The sequence below is a fragment of the Mastomys coucha genome, unplaced genomic scaffold, assembly GCF_008632895.1.
Source record: "Mastomys coucha isolate ucsf_1 unplaced genomic scaffold, UCSF_Mcou_1 pScaffold23, whole genome shotgun sequence".
NCBI lineage: Eukaryota > Metazoa > Chordata > Mammalia > Rodentia > Muridae > Mastomys > Mastomys coucha.
The window spans coordinates 64069187-64085802 of NW_022196906.1; the positions used below are offsets into that span (position 1 = coordinate 64069187).

Here is a 16616-nt window from a genome sequence, read left to right on the forward strand (position 1 = left end):
CCCCCCCCCCCCCCCCCGGTCTAACTGTTCATTGTTCTGCCACCCAAACATCATAGTTCTGGGTTCCAAGTGCTTTGGGATGCCTCTGACTTTCTGAAAGACAAGATGGGTGCAGTCTGTAAGTGACCTTGTGTGCTTAGAGACTCTAAAATTACCCACCCAGTCATGGCAAAAACTTTTCCTTTTATTAAGCAAAGTTCATAGTCAGGCAGTGGAAAGCTCTCTCTCCCGAATCCTCAAAACTGAGCTTTCCCGAGTTAAATGACATGTGAGGAATATTTCTGATATAAAATTGGAAACTTTCAGATACTGCAAACCTTGCTTATCTTTGTAAATACACATGTTCCAATTAAAATAGGAACTGAAACATTTGGGTGGCACTTCAAAACTCCCAATTTAGATTTAATTTAGATTAAAGCACTTATTCTTTTTTAATACAGTTGTAAAATTGATTATTAAAGTCACCTATTGAAGATTGAAAGCACAGGATGTGTACTTTCCTTGTGAGACAATCTCGTCTTCAATAAGTGTGATTCTATTAATCAATTAGCTATTAAAATATAACTGCCATATTAAGCCTGACTCATTTGTCATGACAGCTGGTATAATTATAAAAATTATACCTACCCATTTATACAGCCATAATCTTGCCATAAATATAAATAATTATCTCTATTAATTCATCTTGAAGGTTCTGTCTATTAATTCTCCAGTTAAGTGGCAATTTGGGGACCTTCAAATTAAAATCCCCCTAAATCTTTGTTGTTCGTTCCATCTGACTGCCAGAGTTCCACACGTGTACCTCCCACTGTTGATTTTGGAAAACAGTTCCCGAATAAAATAGCTTTTTTAAGTGCAAATATTTAAAGGGTTGAGGTCTGAGGTCCAAGGCTTTATGAGGGTGCCTGTGTTTAGTCAGAAAGAGGGATGGGCTAGTCATGACGTTCTAGTATTGGGTTTGGAAAAGAATATGTGGATTTCGCTGTGTGAAAGTCTCCTAAAGTGTGTGGTGGGGTAACTGTTCACAACTTGATTCTCCACAGGAGTGGATGAGGTCACCATCGTCAACATTCTGACAAACCGCAGCAATGTGCAGAGGCAAGACATTCTCTTCGCTTACCAGAGAAGGACCAAAAAGGTACTGGAATCCTAGCGAGGAGGGCAGGCCTTGCTGAATTAATGTCCTCAGATATTGCCTGTTCTGAGAGAGAGAGAGAGAGAGAGAGAAAGAGAGAGAGAGAGAGAAAGTCTGTGTGTCCCTTGTTTGTGTTGCCCTGCATACCGTAAAGGGTGGCGGGCCCTAAAGCTTCCAGATGATTCTCCCGCCGCCTTCAATTTCTGCCTTGTCACAGAAATGCTGGGCATACAGATGTGTACTACCACATCTGGCTTTTTTTTATATCTAGCGCCATTATCTGCTAAGCCATTCCCCATCCCAGCCCCTACCCAATATTACTTTTTTTTTTTTTTTTTTTTTTTTTTTTTTGTGAGTTGTGGATCTTCTTTAGCCAAAAGGATCCTTCTAGAACTCCTGGATGTCCACAGTCTCCCTCTTATGTCCTTGAGAGGGTTGCTACTCCCATAAGTATACATGTGGGAGCTAGAAAGTAAAAGTAACATCCGGGAACACACAGGGGAGGCATTCTGGAATAGACCACAAGGAAGAGAAACAATGGTCCTGCTACTTATGTGCTGACTCTGTGTCAGGTACTGTGCTTAGGTAGCAACTCACTTCCTCTCATGACTTCTCATGCTTCTTGGTCAGATGTTGTGAACTTAATTTTTAGAATGGTTTCCTCCACTGGGCGTGAATCCTAACATGTGCTTCTCATTTACACCGAGGGGCTGGGGAGACAGCTCAGGTGGTAAAGTGCTGGCAGTCACACAAGCATGAGGATCTGAGTTCAATCCCCAGCATCCAGGTTAAAAAGAGCTAAATACACTGGCTTGTCTTGGAGCTCCAGTGCTAGGGACTCTAGATAGGATTCCTGGGGCTCCCTGGACAGTCAATTTAGCTGATTCAGAGAGCTCTAAATTCTGTGAGAGACCCTGAATCAAAAGTTAGATGGAGCTCAATTGAGGGAAGAAACAAAAATCAACTTCTGACTTTCACATGTAACATGTATGTGCACATGAACACACACGCACACACACACACACACACACACGCACACACACACGCACACACACACACACACACACACACACACACGCACACACACGCACACACACACACACACACACACGGCTTGTTCAGATTCAGCTTGGCTGGAGTGCTGTGGTCTAGCCCGCTAGCCTCCGTAGGCTTCACCCTAGTGTTTAAGGAGTTTTTTGTGTGTGTTTTTCCTTTGCTCGCCCACTGGTGCTAAAAGCAGGCTCCCCACTTGTTCATCTTAGTGTTCCACAGCATTAGGAAATTTTATTCTTCAGGGTATGCTACTTAATTTTTAACTTTTTGTTGTTAAAAGTTTTTGATTTAGATTCAGACAGTCCCATAAGAGTGGCCTCAGGCAGCTCCCGTATGACTTGAGGCTTTCACTTCCGGCCACAGTAGAGGTGACCTACAGAGGTGACCTGAAAGAATGCCTGAAGAGACTGTGTTCCTGGAGTCGATGTGACCACGAGGTCCTGGGAGTTCCAGGTCAAGCGTGGCTGTAGCTCCATCCTCAGTGCTCTGAAGCAGTTGGAAAGGACATAGGAAAGCAGCTAGCTCCCTTCATCCCATATGCATTACAATTCTCCTTTCACTAGACATGTATTACTCTTCTGCAGTGAGGCACAGAAGGGAGTGTTTTATGTCTCTAGCTTTCCCGAGGATCTGAGACTGGCGAGAGCTAAGTTCCTGTTGGAACAGGAGATCCACTGTTCTGGATTGTAGGAAACAACTGCTCATTCAGTGTGGTCTTGGGACTGTGTGTACACACTGAGCTTGGTTCCACATCAGGTAGCTGGAGAACACAGATCTTTCATAGCCTGAGAAGGGTCAGCAAACACACAGGCATTGCCATGTGCTATGGACAGCCCCACTGCCCTGATGCTATTTAATGGTCCAGAGTAATTATCTATCACAGGAAGATGCCACAACTGCCTGAGGTAATTTCTAAAGGATGTCCTAGTATTGTTTTAGGTGCACTGTTTCACAAGATATAGTCTGGATTGTCAAGATATAGTCTAGATTGAGATCTGTGGGTCATGATCTCTTTCAGGGGTTGAATAACCCTTTCACAGGGGTCGCCTAAGACCATCAAAAACAGGTATTTACATGATGACTCATAGTAGGAGCACACATACAGTTAGGAAGTAGCAACAAAACTAATTTTGAGACTGGGCATCACAGAGACATTTCTGACCACGACAAAGAACTCTTTTAAAGGGTTGCAGCACTAGGAAGGCTGAAAACCACTAGTCTAGAGGGACAGAGGGACCCTGCCCAGGTTGTGAGCTGCTGCAGATCCTGTCACAGCTAGTAAAAGAGGGGCACAGGGAGGAAGTTTGGATTTTGTGCTTTGCACCTTCAAACTAGCGCTAGACATGAGGTTCCTGTATACAGAGAACACTTGTTCTTTATATTGGGCATTCTGAGCAATTCAAGTCAAAGTGGAAAAAATCCAGTAGGTGCCCAGATGTCCTTCGAGGTTAGAGCAGAGATGGTGGTGGGGGAGTGTCAAGGGCAGACTAAGTTGGGAATCGCTTAACCTCAGGGTTCCAAATTGGAAAGCTAGTGTTATAATTGGTATGTGTTGTTTTAGAAAGACCCTCCTAGTTCCCATGCATGGTTAGGGCATCAGGAGCCAGAGGAAGAAGGTAAATGGGCTAGTCTCAATGCATCCTCAGATCCAGGTCTGGCATTCTTGGCACATGTATGTTCTAGAAGATTGTCTCTAAAGCAGGTTGTACATCACCTTTAGAGGCATGTGGATCCTCAGAAATTGTTAGCCAGTCAGCTTACAGGGCCAAGTTCCAGGCCAATGGGAGACCTTATCTCAAACAGAAAGTGGAGGGCACCTGAGGCATGACACATAAGCTTGTCCTGTGACCTTTACACACATGTGCACCTTCTCACACACACACACTCACACACACACACTTACACACTCCACATGAAAACAAATGCAGTTCTGTTCAGTCACTGTGGCCTAGTTCATTCTCATGGCTGGTAAGAGTCTACTCCTCAAGGAAATACCTTTAAGAGCTACCCTGAATTAAGGATATCTGTCTGCATATGTGAGTGCTGCCTCAGACCTCCGACTTTATTAAACCCGCGTGTTCATGATGATAGCGGCATCCCTAAGAAATACTATCCAACAGGAAGTGGAAAGGAAACTCTGAAGGGCTGGAGTTCACATGGCATTCATCACCACCCCGATTTGGGGGAGGAAATGGCTCAGCTCGAGGTGCAGTGTTTTACATAGGGAGGGTTCAGTGCCACAGCGGCGCTAGCACACCTACTTCTCCAGGCTACAAGGCCCTATCCTAGAGCAGCATCTCAAGCACCTTCCCTGGGACCTCTGTGGGCCTGCAGGACTCCCCTGGTCTTTCTACCTCACTTCTTTTCAGCTTGACCTTGGAAAGTGACCTTGGAAATCTCCCTGTCTCCCCGAGACCCCACTCTTAGCTCTCCTCTCTGGAGCTGGCAGCTACATCCATTTCTGTCTCGTGATCAGCCTGGGTGTTAATGGGTTTCGTTACCGTGTGGTTTCTGCCCTCCTCCTGGTCTGATGAAGAGAACATAGGGGAGGAAGTTCTCCCCAGACCACAGAGTGGGCAAAGACTCACAGCCCGCTGTTTAGATAGAGCCGTCTTATTCTGTCTCGCTGGTTTCAGAGTGCTTGTTGATTCCAAGTGGCTCTTAGACATCTATCTCCCTTTTACAGGAGCTCCCGTCAGCGCTGAAGTCAGCCCTCTCCGGCCACCTGGAGACGGTGGTTTTGGGCCTATTGAAGACACCTGCCCAGTATGATGCTTCGGAGCTAAAAGCCTCTATGAAGGTAAACACGTCTGGGCTGTCATCCGTCCACCTGCCCATTAGTGTCTGTGAATTACAGCCTTTTGAGTGTAACTAGGTGATTGTCAGTTGTGTTGGATTCTTATTTGAAGTCATTCTTCCCCCCCCCCCCCCATGCTGTAAGTTGTCAGGATTTGAACCAAAAATATTTCAATTTCTCTCTTTTTTAACGACTGCAAAGACATTTCCTGATGCTGAGAAGCCAGTGAGCAGCTGCTCTGGCTCGGCACCTGGGCGATTGGAATGCCTTTTGGGGAAACTGCTTCCTTGATTACACTTCCTCTTTAAGGAGGATATGTGTGGTATTAAGGAGAAAGAAAAACAGCTTTTGTTCAGTAAAGCTTGCAGATTCTGCCCATGCCCTCCTGGCTGCTGCTTCCTCTGACTCCCCCTACCCCCCCAACCCCCACCCGTTGCTTGGCCAAAATTTAGATTTGGTCCAAAAATCAGCAATGCAGTGCAGGTGAGGGTCGATTTCGGGTTGGAAATGACATCTGGATCCAATGGGAAGTCTCAGCAGGACATAATACTGTTATCTAAGTTTTGATTTTGCAAAGTTATTTGGAACATGGGATTTGAGGTCAAATTAGCAAATTCTAGTTTAGAAACGCTCTTGGATTTTGTGCTCACCTAAGCTACACAATACTACTTAAATGTAAGAAATATACAAATGTCTGACACAGCAAAGCTCAGGGCCCCTTTTCTGTGTGCATGGGACATGTTGGATAATCTGAGGCTGCCCTCTGCTGGTCCACTTTGGTAAGGCATCTTCAATGAGGGGAAGCTGTGCGTCACCCTGTTGGGTTGTCATCCTTTCCGGAGAACACACTGGGAATGAGACCCCTTCCTTCACACATAGAGTATCACCAGAACCCTGGACTTGATGGCCCAGAGCCACTGTAGGATTTGTTAAACCTTTCTCTCTCCCTCCCTCCCTCCCTCTCTCTCTCCCTCTCTCTCTCTGAGTTCATCAGCATAGCTCAAGAGGCATCCTGGGCAGGCTGTACTGCAGAGGAGATGCCAGGAAGAATAGTGCCTTGACACACCAGGCATGGGGTGCACAATTAATAATCCCAGCACTCCAAAGGTGGAGGCAGGGGGATTAGAAGTTCAGGGTGATCCTTGGCTGTATCAGGAGTTTAAGGCCAGGCTGGGATACATGAGACTTTGTCTAAAAAAGAAAAAGAAAGGAAGGAAGACGAGAAGGAAGGAAGGGAAGGAGAGTGTAGTTTCATGTCAACAACAGCTTTGATGATGGTAGCATTCCTGAGATTGCCAAGTCTTTGGGCCACTGGGGTCATGTGTAAGCCAATCTTTCCCCAGGTCTCTTTATCATCATTTGGATCAGTTCATCTTATTTTTGTCAAGAATCCACTTAGTTGTGATTCATGTGATTTTACTGGTATCTATGGCCGGGTATTATTGACTTAGAGCAGACCTGTGTGAGCTGTCAGTCACTCCACTAATCCAAGAAACTGGGCCCAATGAAAGGCGCTTTAACTGCACCATCTTTGACCCGACGCCAGCTCTTCCATTAGCTATCACGGTTGAGTGACCCTTCCGAAGCACACAGATCTCCAAGTGACATTAACTTAAACGATGCTTTCAAAAAAAAAAAAATCTGTTTCTACATCGGGCAATACCAGTGTTTTGCCATATGTCACAGGAGAGGTTGGTCTTGTGATAAGAATTATGCGTAAGCTGTGGAAAGCCTGGGCCAAGTTTTAGAAATTGCCAAGGTCACCTTTGAAAGTGGAGATAAAACCCTATTAGACATCTCCAATATGTGGGCGATGCAAGGCGAGATACTGCGCTTGGCTCACTTTCCCTCGGTGTCAAGACCCAGCATTTCTTCTGGCACCCGAGTTAGACTTCATTCCTGTCATCTTTGAAAAAACTGCTTCTCCCTGGAAATATTCAAAGATGCTCTGTGGCTGTCTCAGCACACCCCCTTAGAGGTTCAGAGTGTTATGTAGACCTTTGGTTAACAAGGGGAGAATTTGGGGTTTCACTGGAACCTGTGAAAAACCATGATTAACTGGGGAGAAGAGTTAAAGATTAGATTAAGACTAAGATTCAAAATTAACTATTAACCTGGGGCTTAGCTTAGATTATACAAGGCACATTTTAAAGGGGCATCTACTCTCTAATAAGTTTAATTAATAGCCGACACACTTTTCATGTGGATAAGTACCTTTCTTATTGTATTAACACCTTATAATTGATTTACATTTTAAACAGTTGTAATTCTACTTAGTTCAAAGTGGTACCTCTATATTTGTGAAGACATGTGCTAGAAGACCCTGGTTATTAAGCCTTGACTTTGATCAGGAAGCCAGCTTTGAAATACACATTTCATTGAGTCCTTTCAAGCTCTCTAGCATGCTCGAAAGTGTATATATTAAATTCAAATATCCCACTCATTAAAATCTCATTTCCTAATAAAGTGCCAGCTTCTAGCCTTATTTGGCACTTTTGTTATTCCCTCTTCCTAAATACCCAAAAAGTGCGGAGTAATCAAGCAAAAAATGGAAGGAACAGGATGCATTTAAAAAAAAAAAAAAACATTAAGCCATTTTTGCGTTTCAAAGGAGAGAGGCGAATTTTTATCCTAACTAGCACCTTTCTGCTAAGTAGATGTTCTAATCTGTGGCAGCTGCTGACAGCGGCCACACACCATTTCTTGGTCCATGAAGACAACTGTTTCCTGTTTATTAAAATAGCTGAGATAGGAACTAACAAAGACAAATAGCAAGCTGGAGCCCCACGGCCTCCTCTAGCGCCAAGGGATACTCTAAGGCTGTCTCTTCTCATTCATTTTTAAAAAGCATAGTAGAATGTAGATGATGTGCTGCTTACACCGTCTTGGGATCTGGCGAAGCGGGGGGCCGGGGGGGGGGAGGGAAAGAAAGAAAGCAGCTTTATCTAGTCCTTGAGGAGCAGAGCACAGACTGCTCAGGAGGGATGTCCCTGAGGGAGCCATCTGTTTGAGACGGAGGCCAGCGAGATAGGCTGAGGTGAGGAAGGCTGCTGATATCTGGGCTTCTTGCTTCACAGGGCCTGGGGACTGATGAGGACTCCCTCATCGAGATCATCTGCTCAAGAACCAACCAGGAGCTGCAAGAGATTAACAGAGTGTACAAGGAAAGTGAGTAGCCTGTTTCTGAGATCCACCCTCTTCGTACAGTGTGTGTGCGCGCATGCACGCATGCTTGTGTGCATTCTTGCGTTCATGAGTATGAAGATAAGGGTCAACCTCAGGTATTGTCCTCAGGAGCCATCCACCTTCATTTTGACAAGTTTCTCACTAAACCTGGAGCTTACCAATTAGTTGAGGCTGGCTAGCCAGTGAGCCCCAGGGATGCCCCTGCCTCTGCCTCCCCAACACTGGGATTTCAAGCACACATTTAGCTCATTAGACATAGTTATGGAGGTCAGAGGACAACCCCTAAGGCTGCTGATTCGATCCTTCTACTGTGAGGAGTCCAGTGGCTGGAACTTGGGTCACCAGATGTAGCTGTAAGCACTTTTATCTACTGAGCCATCTTACCAGCTTGAGAAGCAATATTTTAGTCAGAAACGAGTTCACTGATTAAAGAGAACCTGAGGACTCCTGGGTGTGACTTAGGCTTATTTGTCTGTTAGGACGGACAGTCACCCTAACTTTGACCTCATGGGAGTAGACCCCCTTCTAGAGACTTCATCCTCAGTTGGGGAACTTAGGCTATTTCCACACTAACACAACAATGCCTGCTTTTTGAAACTGTGGGTGACAGATAGTTGTAGTGGGTGGTTGGGTGTGCCAGCGGGAAGCATCAAGCCAGATGTGCTGTTTTCTCAGTGTACAAGACCGATCTGGAGAAGGACATCATCTCTGACACATCTGGAGACTTCCGAAAGCTGATGGTCGCTCTCGCAAAGGTTGGTCTCCCTCCCTCCCTCCCCTTGCCTCCTTCCACAGCACACACAGCTCTTTCTATACTGGGGAGGGAATTAACTAAATCCTTGTGCCTGCTCAGAAATTCTGCCGCATTCCCGTCTCTGAAGAACTGTCATATTTGTTAATAGGATTTCTTATCCTGCAGAACCGTGTGGACAACTGGACTCTGGGGCCAGGGGAGGGGGTAGGCAGCTCCCAAGCTCTGGCCTGGATTTCTGTGCTAACCTGCACTGAGTGACTTAAGGAAGGTCACTTTACCTCTATCTGTGGCCACACTGGACCCGTTAAAGTGACCTCACTTGTTTCACCTTTCACTTGTGTGTGTGCCCCTGCGTGCATGCGCAAACCTTGCCTTCCTCATCCTTTGGAATATGTGCCGGTCTTTGTAGGCTCTCTGCTAATGTTACCACATTAACATGGATGTAAGGCACGTCTCCTGTGAATCTCTAGTTCTGGCCAGCATGCACCTGAACACCTATCTGTCAAGGGAAGGGAATTCTCTCAGGGAACCCTGTGGCAAACGACTGAGGAGTGTGCCTCAGCCTGGCCCACTTACATCTCCATGACAGTGACGACTCTGACTCTCCTGTCTTCATTTGCTCCCATCCAGGCACCACAGACTCTGGGTCTTTTTAGAATCCATTTATGTCTTGCTTCCCTGACCAAAACCCATAGCTCCTGTACCCTTCCCGAAAGCCCCACTGCCTTCACCCTGGGCCTGTGAACCTTCATCTTCATCACTGTGATTCTGTCCCTCTGCTCTGTGATCGCTCTGGGCCATGTCGGCCTGTTCCACTTCTGCCTGTGTATATAGAGTGCCCCTGCCCGCCACCATACTGCTGGCCCCCGAGGGTTCAGCTCAGGCCCCATCCTAGCACTTCCGGGCTTCACTTACTGTTTACTACAATAGCTTTCCCTTTATTTGTACGCAGTATCATCATGGCACTTTAGTAGCCATGCATCTCAGCATTATACACAGTTTGAAGGAAGAGACTTAAATGGGCTCCTCTGGGGCATGGGTCAGGGAATTCGGTAAGATGTTCACTCAGGCTTGGGTACCCAGGGTTGGCTAATGATGGTGAGACATAGCGTACCCACTTCCCTCCCTGACCATCTCTCTCTTCATTGGCTTTGTCTAGATTAACATATGAAATGCTGTAGGTGGTACTTGGTCAGGGGTGAGGTTGTGGCTCACCTGGGTTGGAGAGGAAACTGAGGGTCCTTCTTGTTATTTTCCCTGCCTCCAGTTTTAGAATGCACTAAGAGATAGGTCTGATGGTCCTTCTTGTTTTTCCCCTACAGGGTAGACGAGCAGAGGATGGTTCAGTTATCGACTATGAGCTGATTGACCAGGATGCCCGGGTATGTGCCAAGCTTCCTGGCTGATATTTACATGGAATGTGTATTTGGAGGAGGGTTGTATTCCACACAACCATTTATTTATACACAATGAATAACCTCAAACTAACATTTGTTATCTCTCAGATCCCCAGGTCAGATATGGAGACTGGGTTGACCAGATAATTCTGACTTTCATGTGGTTGTAGGCAAGATGTTGGTTAGGGCTGTAATTACTGAGAGAGTGACCAGGACAAAGGGATCGTCCCTATGCAGCTCATAGTTGACTTACTGTTGGCCAGAGAAGTTAGCACTCCTCCACAGAGGCCTCCACGGGCTGCTTGAATGTCCCTAACATTGCTGCTGGTTTCCCTAGAGTGAGTGATCGGGAGGGATCCAGAAGCCCCTCATGCTCTTAGGACTCAGTTTCAAGTGTCACACATTCTCTTCATACTCTGATCATTAGAAGTGAGTCCATAGCCGTGGAAAGGGTAAAACTAAGTAATGTCCTTTCTAAGAGAGTAATGGGCCTGATAAAGCCTCAACCTATCTGAGAATACGAGGTTTGTTTCTAGGAACCATAGTTGTAATGCTGGGGTTAATTACCAGCTCTGGACCCAGTTCCCATTGGCTCATTCGGGCTTTGATTACATAGAAGTGCTAGGTCCTGACATTAAGCTGGTAGGAAAGCTGGAGCAGATATGGGGTAGGCACACCAGGATAGGAAGGCTCCCTGCTCTACTCAGTGGGGACAAAGGAAGGTGACAGGGGCCTTTGGCTTTCTCATAAAGCTAATTTAGATAGTTTTGGACTAGGTATGCTTCACCCAGAGGGGTTAGCCATTTGGTTATCTCAAAGCAAGTCATAATAGCTGCAGACAAAAATCATGATTTTAAAATCAGTTTTAAAATCTTATATAGTCTTGGGAGTACATCAAGTATAAGAGAAGTCTTTTTAATAAGTGCTAGAAGTGGGCTTTGTGGTCTAGGGAGATAGCTCAGCGTGACCCCCAAGAAGCCAAAAGTTTGAGCACACCTGTTCTAAGTGGTACATTGTGGGTCACACCTGCAGTACGGGCTCGTGCGCTCACTTGTCTCTTGGAATGGGCTTTTGAGTAATGCTTGCTAGGGGGTTGTGTGGTTAACTTTTCCTGGTTGGCTGCGTCTCTCACAGGAGCTCTATGATGCTGGGGTGAAGAGGAAAGGAACTGATGTCCCCAAGTGGATCAGCATCATGACTGAGCGCAGTGTGTGCCACCTCCAGAAAGGTGGGTGCCGTGTCAGTGAGGCCTCCATGCCTGAAGGCTCTTGGGTGGCAAAGGCTGCAAATCTGAGGTGCAGATCTCCCAAAACAAGACTTGTTCTCCACGTGGTTCTTCCAGTTTCCTTTATCAAATCATTTGACCTCCTTTCTCATTGTGGACCCTCTGTCCCCAAATATGTTCAATATTTGATATGTTAGCTTGTTTCACCCTTTGTGTGTGTGTGTATGTGTGTCTGTATGTGTGTGTGTGTGTGTGTGTGTGCGTTCATATGGGTACACATGTATTTGGTGTGCATGTGGGAGCCAGAGGTAAACCTTAGGTGTCACATCTTTGGAACCATTCACCTGGGGTGGTGTTTTGTTTGTTTGGTTTGGTTTTTAGACTCATTGCCCTTGAGTTCAATAACTAGGCTAGGTAGCCTGGACAGAAGAGAGCTGCTATCCATCTGCCTCAGCCTTCCCAGCATGGAGATTACAAGCATACCATCATGCTTGGCTTTTTTTTTTTTGTATTGTTTTGGTTTTGGTTTTTGAAATATGGATTTTGGATTTGGATTTTGTTAAACACAAGACCACATGGTTGGTTGTAAGACAAGCATGTTGCCAGCTGAGCCGTTTCCCTGGTCCTCCCATATTCCCCTTCTTACCAGAGGATCCTTTTGCTCTTGCCACGATTGTTGAAAGACAGGACATGACCACCTGGCTCTTACTGTTTCACATGACATCCATATAGATGGATTCCAGTGAGAAAGCATAGAGATGGTCATATTCTGTAGCCTAGGCAGAGCCATTAAGGACAGCAACTAGACCTGGGTCCTCTGGCAAGACAGGTACAAATCAGCTCTGCTCCACCAAGGTGACCTCCAACCCCCAGGTGACTGCCAACCACTAGAATGCATCAGGGATTACCTTTAATTGTTGGTATTTTGTTTTTGTTGCTGTTGTTGTTTAATCAAAGTGTCTAATTATGTAGGTCATCCATGCAGCTTTGACTAGCACTTCTGATATTATTTGTTGCTTCTCCTCTTAGTGTTTGAAAGGTACAAGAGCTACAGCCCTTACGACATGCTGGAGAGCATCAAGAAAGAGGTCAAAGGGGACCTGGAGAACGCCTTCCTGAACCTGGGTGAGCAAGTGTGGCCCTTTCTCTCTGGCAGAAACAGGAGGAGAGAGTGGCTGTGTGCTTGCTTCAAGGGGACTTGAGAGGTGCGGTGGCTTTTCTGCATGTCTTGGAGAGTTTTAGGGTTGACTGTAGATTTAAAGATACGAAACGGGCTTGAGTTGCCAGGAAGGACTAAGTTGGCTGGAGAAGGGAGGGCTATAATGGGGAAGCTCACATATACACCAGGTCATCACTGACCTCTGTATTTCATGGTGGAAGATAACACAGTGGGTGGAACCTACGTGTTCACAAGATTCTGAGTTTTCCTTAGCCTGCATCTGCATCCTGCATCTGTGGGACAGGCCCATTCTGGTCAGTGTCTCAGGGTCAGGGCATCATCTTCCTCATTGTAAGACAGGCAAGCAGCCTCACCCCTGACCTCTGTCTCCTTTCCACACAGTCCAGTGCATACAGAACAAGCCCCTTTACTTTGCTGACCGGCTGTATGACTCCATGAAGGTAAGGACTGCTGGCCCAGAGGCTCCATTTCCGCTAGGCTCCACCTCTGTCTTGGCTCAAACTGAATCCTGACTAGTATTTAGAGCAGTGGTTCTTAATCTTCCAGTTGCTGCAACCATTTAACACAGTTCCCCATGTTGCGGTAACCCCCAACCATAAGATTATTTGGTTGCTACTTCAGAACTGGACTTTTGCTATAGTTGTGAATTGTAATGTAAATATCTGATATGCAGGATATCTGGTATGCAACCCCAAAGGGGTTGAGACCCACAGATTGATAACCACTGATTTAGAGGATGAGTCCCCACTAGCTAGCTGAGATTGTATTTGGCAGGTGAGAAAGTACTATTCCAACTTCTCTCAGTTGTTTAAATACGTGTGAGGCAGCTCCACAATAAAGTGTCAACTGGTGGGAAAGGGTTAGGTGACAGCGGTGTCTGATTTCTGCTGGGGCTTTCAGCTATGGCCTCCTATTATTCCCAGGATAAAAACAAACAGGATGTGAGTGACCATCAGCAGGTACTACACAACAGCTTTTCAGTTCCCTCCCTTAAGTCCTGGCAGGAAACCCTGCAGGGCTTCCATTTTTATCTTCTTGATAAAGAAGGAAGGCCGAGCTCCCGGAGCCAAGGCCAGCATACAGTCACATAGCAGATGCGTAGCCGGTTGCTCTTCCTGCACGAACTGCCCTAGACCAGCCTGTTTCTAGTTCTCTTTCTGCCAGGACTGGTCTGCATTCCAGGCCTTTGCTTTCCTCTCTGGGGCACCTCCCCTGTCTACTCCGACCCTCTGCCTGCTCTCCTGGGGCTCCTAGTCACAGATAATTTCCTTAGTGCAGGCTATTTCATGCATCCAAAGGGTCGTGAGAACAGCATGCTGGCCCGTCCTCTCTTCCTCCTTAAGTGTCCACCAGCCTTTGTAGGTAGGCTTGCAGGCTGGTGGTCCGAAGCACAGAGTTGACTGGAGAGGTGGCTCAGTGTTTAAGGGCACATACAGCTCCTGCAGAGGCCCCTTTACTTCTCAACATCTATTCTGAATCATTCACAGGCTCCTGAAACTCCAGCTACAGGGGATCTGATGCCCTCTTCTGGCCTCCGTGTGCACCTACATGTACACCTATGGGCTCCCCCATACACATACTTAGAAATTTTAAAATAAATCTTTAAAAATCCACATTGTGCTTGGAAACCTAAGGTGCTCCTCTTCGTTAAGGGAACAGTCCCAGCTCTGCATTTTTAAGTCTTGTAAGATAACAGCATCAAGACCCACATAAGTGGGGCTGGAAAGATGGTGCAGGCACTAAAGGAGGGTGCTGCTGTTGTAGAAATCCTGGGTTTGGCTCCCAGCTCCAGGTTGGACAGCTCACAACCATCTGGAACTCCAGCTTCACGGGATCTGACACTCTTTTCTGGACTCCAGAGGGCTTCCCTACACACACACACACACACACACACACACACACACACACACACACACACGAGCCAGAAAAAATGTGGTGGATGCTTTTTTAATGATAACATTGTCAAGGAACTTAACTTTGATCATCAATTTGACAATTTCAGGGCAAAGGGACTCGAGACAAGGTCCTGATTAGAATCATGGTCTCTCGCAGTGAAGTGGACATGCTGAAAATCAGATCTGAATTCAAGAGGAAATATGGCAAGTCCCTGTACTACTACATCCAGGTAAAGCCTGAAGCATGCACCAAGCCTGCCAGGCATGGTGTGCGTGTGTGAGTGTATGTGTGCATGTGTGCTTGTGTGTGTGTGTGTGTGTGTCTATGACTATGTGGGTGTATGTATGTGTGGGTGTATGTGTATGTGCATCCATGTATGTCTGCATTGCACGTGTGTGTGTGTGTGTGTGAGTGTATGTGTGAATGTGTGCTTGTATGTGTGTGTGTGTGTGTATGTGTATGTGCATCCGTGTATGTCTGCATTGCACGTGTGTGTGTGTGTGTGTGTGTGAGTGTGTGTGTGTCTATGACTATGTGGGTGTATGTATGTGTGGGTGTATGTGTATGTGCATCCATGTATGTCTGCATTGCATGTGTGTGTGTGTATGTGTGTATATGTATGAGTGCGTGGGTATATGTATGTGCAGGTGGCTGTAGAGAACAATGGTAGAGTTTTGACCTTCCTGTTTTCTCACTTCGTAGAGAATAGATGCTGGGCATCAAGAATCAGGGATTTATATTGAAAGCAACCTATATGATTTTCGAAGACTCGTAGGTTCAAAGCAGGATTATACATTTCCCACAAGTGTCACTCTGCAGTGGTCATTGCTGTTTATAGTGACGATCGTGCAAGACTTGGTGACAATCGGAGAGACTTTGAAGGCCAAAGGCATTTTGTATCTATGATACTCCTGCTTCCTAAAGATCCTCAGAGAGGCCTGACAATTAGTCTCTCTCTGGTCCACCTCCCCTGTGAGCTTAGGGTCTACATTTTGGGAGGATGGAGCGTTCCCACTGTGCTCAACTCTCACAGGTTTTACTCTGGGGATGGAGCATAGGCTTCGCATATACTAAGTAAATCCTCTACCACTGAGCTAACATCCACAGCTTTTTAAACTTTTTGGGTGGTGGTAGTATGTGTATTGTCTGCGTGTGTGTGTGCATCTGTGTGTGTAGGCCAGCGGTCATCCTCTGGAGTCATTCCTCAGGAACTATCCGCCTTGTTTGTTGAGATGGGATTTCTCACTGAGACTCGGGACTCAGTGACTAAATGAGGCTAGGTAGTGAACCCCAGAGATCCTCCTGTCTGCTTCTCAGTGCACATCACCAGCCCTGGCTTCTTAAAGTGGGGGGTGGAACTCAGGTCCCCATGCTCCTCAGCCCTTCCTTCTTCACTCTGAGAAGGGTTCTCACTAAGATGTCTGAGCTGGCCTTGAACTTGTGATCCTCCTGCCTCATCCTCCTAGTTACCTAAGCTTATGCGTGTGCATTACCAGGCAAGGCTGCAATCCCCTTCCTAAAAGATTCTGACATTTCATATCTATCTTGATCTATGGTGACCAAGGACAATTGTGTGTGGAGATAGGGGAGGACTGGTCAGTGCAGCTATGATTCTTAGGGCACACAATTAAAGCCAGGGACATCTTAGCTCTTAGAAATTATTTCTCCACTTCACTAGTGATTTCCATGCATCCTTAAACCCCACAAAACTTCAAAGGGAGGTAGCCAAGGTTCTGCCTGTCCCATGCAGAAGGGCGCAAGTGCAGGAGAAAAGCAGGTGTGCTGCAGACCCCCCTGCAGGACCTGCAGTGGATACGTTCTCCACCCTCTCAGTCATGGTAGGAAGCAGTACCATTTCTTACTGTGCTTCAGAGGGCCAGGGCCTTGGTCCACTGTGCAGGCCTGCAAATCTCCAGGGAACACCAAGGCTATGGAGGGCTGTAGAGTCTCTTCTTCTCCTCCTCCTCCTCCTCTTCCTCCTCCTCCTCCTCCT

General features: G+C 46.4%; 1 protein-coding gene across 1 annotated transcript in view; it reads left to right on the forward strand.

Annotated features, from left to right (window-relative positions):
* Nucleotides 1-15529, forward strand: part of Anxa2 (annexin A2) — a 38881-nt gene extending 23352 nt beyond the window's left edge. Inside the window, exons 4-13 of the mRNA XM_031345704.1 lie at nt 1044-1138; nt 4875-4988; nt 8063-8153; nt 8847-8926; nt 10248-10307; nt 11457-11550; nt 12577-12672; nt 13109-13167; nt 14730-14891; nt 15326-15529. Coding sequence (XP_031201564.1) covers nt 1044-1138; nt 4875-4988; nt 8063-8153; nt 8847-8926; nt 10248-10307; nt 11457-11550; nt 12577-12672; nt 13109-13167; nt 14730-14891; nt 15326-15529 — 1055 coding nt within the window. The remainder of the gene's footprint in view (nt 1-1043; nt 1139-4874; nt 4989-8062; nt 8154-8846; nt 8927-10247; nt 10308-11456; nt 11551-12576; nt 12673-13108; nt 13168-14729; nt 14892-15325) is intronic.
* The last annotated feature ends 1087 nt before the right edge of the window (nt 15530-16616 follow it).